The sequence below is a fragment of the Lepus europaeus genome, chromosome 15, assembly GCF_033115175.1.
Source record: "Lepus europaeus isolate LE1 chromosome 15, mLepTim1.pri, whole genome shotgun sequence".
Classification (NCBI taxonomy): domain Eukaryota; kingdom Metazoa; phylum Chordata; class Mammalia; order Lagomorpha; family Leporidae; genus Lepus; species Lepus europaeus.
In genome coordinates, this window is record NC_084841.1 from 649,017 (window position 1) to 655,016 (window position 6,000).

The following is a 6,000-nucleotide window of genomic DNA, read 5'->3' on the forward strand; positions in this document are numbered from 1 at the left end:
GCACGGTGCCAAGGCCCACACAGGGGGCACGAGCACGGGGCACCCACGGCAGCTTTCCCAGGTGATTCTGCCTCCACAAACACAGGCCGGGGGGCCACGCCCACTCCTCCTGGACCCCAGGGCCCTGCCAAGCTGGCCACACAGCCCAGGGACACCCCAGGTGGACCCAGACCCAGCACCCCCTGGGTGTCTCAAAGACACAGCCCCGTTCACCACGGGGCCCCAACACAGGTCCTCCTGTGCGTGGACCACACCTCTCCCAGGGCTGCCCCGGCCCCAGGGCTCCATGTGGCCCCTCGATGGAAAGGTCTCAGCCCCCGGCATAGCTGTCCCTGGAGACCCCTGGGCCACAGGACCACAGTGAACCCTTATCCTGGACACCGACCTTGCCCTTGCAGCCTGCATCCCAGCCCATAAAGTCCACAGCCCAACAGCGACGCTGAGGGCACCCCCGGCCACAGAAGGGACACTGCTGGACTCAGCCCTTCTCGTGCGTGTCCCCCAGGCTCGGCCACCGCTCTCGCTGCTGGACCAAGTGTCTCCCAAGGGCAGCGGCTCGGGAAGGCATCCCTGGGCCTGTGGGGGTCCCCTGGGCAGTCCAGGGAGCTGGCCTCTCACTCTCCCACGGGGCCCAGGGAGGGCTGTAACACTCACTCATCTCCTGGCCACGGCCCAGTCAGCTGCTGTGAGAGGTCTGGGTGGCCTCAGCCCTGGAGGAGGCCCCTCCCAGGCCCCCCTGCTGAACGCGGGCTCCGGTCTCCTGTGGGTCTCTGGGAAGACGGCAGACACTGGCCTGGTGCTGGTGACCATTCCCAGCCCCAGCACAGAGTGGGAGGCCAGCCTGCCAGGACACACAGCCCACGGGGCCGCCAACCCCCCCACTGAGCCCTGCTGAGCTCCAGGGCCTGTCCTGGAGCTGCCCAGACCCACGCTCCGCGGGCTGGCCTGGCCCCGGCCACTGCAGCTCCACCAGCCAGCTGCAGGCTGCCTCTGCCATGGAGGCCCCCAGCCCCAAGCTGTGACCTGTCACCTCTACCAGGGCAGGCTGGCCCCACAGCCCAGCATCTCAGCCAACCTGGGGCCAGGGGCCAGGGGCTGTGTTCCGGGGAGGCTGCCTCTCACTGTCACCAGAGATGTGACCACGCTGATGCTGGCTCCTGCCTGGACCTCACCACCACCCTACGACCCCAGGAACACCCCACCCACAGCCTCCATCCTAGGTGGCCTCCGGGCTGCCCCATGTCCCCAGAAGTCACCGCTGCACACGGTCGGCCTGCAGCCCCTCTGGCAGGAAGTGACCATCGACATCCCCAGAACCAAGGCTGACCAGTGACCCGGTAGAGACTGTCCATGCCAGAGTCCTGGAGCACCCCCCCACCATGGTGGCCACACCCAGACACTCAGCGCGGACATCAGAGGCCTGGGAACATTCCAGAAGAAGAATCCACAGATCTGGGTCCAGGGGCCACGGGCTCCTCGCACGGATCAAAGCCCACAGGCTGGGGACAGATTCCAGCCCTTGGGCCACACGGGACGGGAAGACGAGTCAGCTGCCCACTGGACAAAGAACCAAGGCCCAGCCCCCAGTGCAGTGACCCTCTGCTGGGGAGGAACCTCCATGTCCTGTGCCCCCCATGGCGTGTGCACACACCTACACATGTAGACACGTGTGTGTGCGCATGAGGACGTCCGGAGGCTGCCTGGGACTCCCACAGGGAAGTGGGAAACTCAACTGAGACCCTGAGATCCCAGCAGCCCCTGCTTCCTGTGGCTGTAACCACAGACTTGGGGTCACAACACATTTTGGAAGCCCCGGGGCCCACACATGAAACATGGCAGTTCCCTGAGTGACGCCGTGGCTCCCAGGGCCGCCCCAGGACGGTGCCCCCGCCCGCCCCGGCTTCCTGCCTGCGTGTGGCCGTCACTCGCCCCTTCCTGAGCCAGGGATGCACTTCCCGTCCTTGCCCTCCCAGACAGCCTGGCCAGTCCACGCCACCCTGACTCGGGGGCAGCGGCAGCTGGAGCACGGCCTGGCCTGCACACAACCCCCATGGGACAAAGGTGACCCAGGGCTGGCTCGGTCAGAGTGTCGGGGGCACCGGATCGCCACAGAGGGAGACCAGGGCTCAGGCTCAGCCACAGGGCCAGAAATTCAGAAAGCAGGAAGGGGGCGGCCCAGCCAGGAAGGTGGGGGCAGGGCCTCGCCAAGGCAGACCCCACAGCCCCACAGGGGGCTGGGCCACTGCATTACCAAGGGAAGCTCCCTGGGAGGGCTGGGCCCCTCCCAAGGCACACCCAGGCTCACCCACAGGGGTCAGGGTCCCTGTGAGGGACGCAGGACCCCCAGCCAGTACCCCCAGCCAGTACGAAGGCACCTGCTCCTGTCAGCAAGAAAGAACCCCCCCCACACACAGAAAGCCAGCCCCTCCCAGACGCAACCCCTGCGTCCCCTCCCCTTGGACTCACAGGCCCACAGCCACAGCAGGAGGCAGGGCAGCGCCCAGTTGCTGGGACCTGCAGGGAGGCAGGGAGTCGCGCCGGCCCTGCCCCTACTGTCCACACTCCAAAGAACAGACACGGCCCCAGGGTGGAACGGCTGCCAGGCGCCCCACCCCGCTGGGCAGAGCCAGGGTCAGCGCAGCAGGGACGGCTCAAGGTCAAGGCCAGGCCCAAAGCACAGTTCTGGGAAGTCCCCATCATGCACGGGCCACAGCCGCTGGGGCAGGCCCAGGCCGGTCAGCAGGAGCTCCAGGGGACCCACAAGGCAGTCAGGAGAGGCGCCGGGCGCACTGGCCACTCCAGTCATCAGCAGCTTTGTCTCCGCCTGCAGCCCCGTGATGCTCCGGAAGGCACTCCGGCCTGGGCTCCCGGCTCCCCCGGTCAAGGCTGCCTGCCGGGCCGGCCACAGGCTTCCCTGAGCAGTCAGGATCCCAGGAGCCAGCACTGCCTCCTTCTAAGGAAATGTGAAGTTCAGCCCGCAGACTCCACTGCAGGTTCCACGCCAGCTCAGCCACAGCCCAAGTTCACTCAGGCCACGCCGGAGCCCACGACTCAGCCGTGACCGGGCGGACAGCAAGAGTCCCGACAAGCCCTCTGCAGGACCAGGGCAGCACTCAGACCCCGGCCCGCACCTGCCGGCCCCCAGCCCCGCCCTCGGCCAGGCAGCAAAGGGCGTGAGAGGCCGGGAGCAGGACAGGAAGAGTGGGCGAGAGGCGCCCACCTCGGCCGAAGCCGACTGGGTCCAGAGAGGAAGCGGAAGTGCGGAGCCAGAGGGGGCAACGGCCGGCCACTCACGAGGTGTGGCTGAGGCTGTTCTGGGAAGTTCCCCGGGCCCTAGGCGGAGAAGCCCAGCCTGGCCGGGGGCGCCAGGAGCAGGGAGCAGAGCCGAGGCCCTTCCAGACCCAGCTCCACGGCGTTAGGGTCACCAGGGAGGCAGCGCAGTCACCAAGGGTGGCTCTAGCCGTGCCCCGAGGAGGGGCCCTGCCTGCTCCCCGGCCCTGGAGCAGGCGCCCGGTCTCCACAGAGCTCCCCAGCCAGGACGCAGGCCGCTCAAGGTGACCCTCCCACAGCAGGGGGTCCTGGCATGGCCAGCCCACCCTGAGAAAGTGAAAGTGCAGAGGAGGCCCGAGGGGGCGGGGCTCGGAGTGGGCGGCCCCTCTCCCACCCCTCCAGCCCAAGGTCAGGGACAGGCAGAAGAGGGGGAGGCCCCGGCCCACACACAGGCAGTGTAGGCCGCCCAGGCCACTGGACCACCCTGCCAGCCAGGGGGTCTCCTGCACGAACAAGGGCTCCCTGACCGTTTCCATGGCAACGTCTACACCTCCTCCCTGTCCCACTCCTGAGTTAGAAGTAGCCCCAGGGGCCCCCAGCTGCCCCCTGGGGCTGCGCATCAAGCAGGTGCTCCCCCCAAGAGCCCCCACCCCAGCCCTGTGCCCGTGACTAACTTGTGACCAGCGGCTCTGCAGGCAGTCGCTGGCACCCTCCTTGGGCTCGGCCACTCCTGTGGGCCCCGCACACCGCCCCGTCACCCCTCCGGCCCCGGCCGCTCCCCCTTGTGATCCCAGCCACTGCTTCCCTTCCGGGCCGCCTCCTTCCCGACCGCCCGGCCGCCGGGTCCGGCCTCCGCCTTTGTCCGCACGGCAGGTGCGCGGCGCTCACCCGGGCTGGGGCCGTCGGGCTCGGGGCCGTCGGGGGTCCCGGCTGCATCGCCGCGCTCGGCCGCTGCGTCCCCGCCGTCGGCGCGCGCCTCCACGGGCACCACCGTGAAGCTGGTGGGCATGGCCCCGCCGCGCGCGCCGCGCCTCTCCGGTCCGCTGGGCTCCGCCGCTCCCGCCGACGCCGCCCGGGGCTCGCGCGCAGGGGCGGGGTCCGCACGGCCCGCCCCGCGGGCCACGTGACGCACCTGCCCGCCCCCACCGGCCCGGAAAAGTTTGCGCGGGGCGGGGCGAGTTCCCGCAGGCCCCGCCCCGGCCCGGGCCCCGCGCGCGCGCCCCGCCGCCCCGGGCCCGCCACTGCGCCCGCCGCGACCCGCGCCATTGCTGCCCCGGCTCCGCCCGGCTCCCTCCGCCCTGGCGCCGCGGCTCCTGGCCCCCGGGCCCGGCCGAGCCGCGCGGCGGGCAGGGCCATGGGGGGATACTCCGGGGCGGGGGGCACAGGTGGAAGGCGTCGGGGCTCCGCGGCCAAGCCCCAAGCCCTGGGACCCTCTGTTCCCCCCGTGGGGACGCGGCTTCCCCTCCCCCCTGGGCCGCAGCGCAGCAGAGGAGCTCCAGACCCTGGGGATGCGAGGCCTTGCCCCTCGGACCTGGCCGCACCTGGGAAACCCGGAACGACCAGCTGTCCCTCGGACAGGAATCAGGGCACCAGGGCACACGCGAGGCAGAAATACAAGGGCGCTTCAGACGCTGCATAGGAAAAAAGTCGCCTGGAAAAAAAAATGCCTGGATTTAAAATTTTTGCACTAATAAGGGTAACTTTTTGAAAAAGCTGTATTTTTATTTATGTGGAAGGCAGAGTGACAGAGCCTGGTCTTCATCCACCGGTTCAGCCCCCAAACGCCCACATGAGCCAGGGCTGAGCCAGGCAGGTCTCCCGCAGGCCCGGGTACTCGGCCATCAACCGCTGCCCTCCCCGGAGCTGGGACCCTGGGCCCAGGCTTGTGTTCATTCTGAAGTGCCCTCACACAGGTGCTGTGGGACAGGGTGACAGCTCGGGGTCGCTGGGAGGAGCCCTGAGTCTGACGTGTGTGGCTCGGAGGGGGGGAGCCCCCGCCACACCCCACGTCCTGGGAGGCACAGGTGCTGGCTCAGGCAGGGGCTCCATCAGTGCCCGTCCTCCCCCACATCTGCACCTCCCGCCTCTCCTCCCCCCATTCATCGTGCACCTTGCAAGCACGATGGATCTGCCTTGTGCCTGGATGGATCTGCCTCTCCCAGCTCCCCTGCGCGGGCACTGAACCAGGCGCGGCGCTTCCTGTCCCTGCCGGCCTCACCGGCCCGGACCACAGCTGCGTGAAGCCCTTGGACGAGAACTTAGCTTGGCAGTAAGGCTGCTTCTCCGCCCACAGACGCTGCCGCCCTCCACCCCTTCTCCGCCCACCCCGCCCCTCTGCAGCAGGGCAAACTCTGGTGTTGGAGCCCTGGTGTGGCCTGGTGTGGCCTGGCGTGGTCGTGGCCAGTGTGGCTGCCGGCTGTGGTCTCGGCCTCCTCTCGGAGCACAGCGGACGGTGCGGGGGCCCGACTGAGACCCGAGAACCGGTCTGGCTGGGAGAACTCCGGTGCTCGCTTGCTGGTTTCATTTGGAATCCAGACAGGTGGAGATCGTCTGTCGGTTCACTCCCCAGATGCCAGCAATAGCTGGGCTGGGCCGGGCCGGGCCGAAGCCAGGAGCTGGGACCTGGGTCTCCCACGTGCGTGGCAGGGGCCCTGGTGCTGGTGCCGTGGCTGCCGCCTCCCAGGGTGTATCAGCGGGAAGCTAGGACTGGAGCCAGGCTCGCCGCAGATG

The 6,000-nt window shown here is 69.1% G+C and overlaps 1 protein-coding gene across 3 annotated transcripts in view; it reads right to left on the reverse strand.

Annotated features, from left to right (window-relative positions):
• The window catches only part of SLC12A7 (solute carrier family 12 member 7), a 32,438-nt gene extending 28,136 nt beyond the window's left edge, over positions 1–4,302 (reverse strand). For all 3 annotated transcript variants that reach the window (XM_062211704.1, XM_062211703.1, XM_062211705.1), the window contains exon 1: positions 4,159–4,302. In XM_062211704.1, coding sequence (XP_062067688.1) covers positions 4,159–4,279 — 121 coding nt within the window. In that variant the 5' untranslated portion in view covers positions 4,280–4,302. The remainder of the gene's footprint in view (positions 1–4,158) is intronic.
• Positions 4,303–6,000: the final 1,698 nt, after the last annotated feature.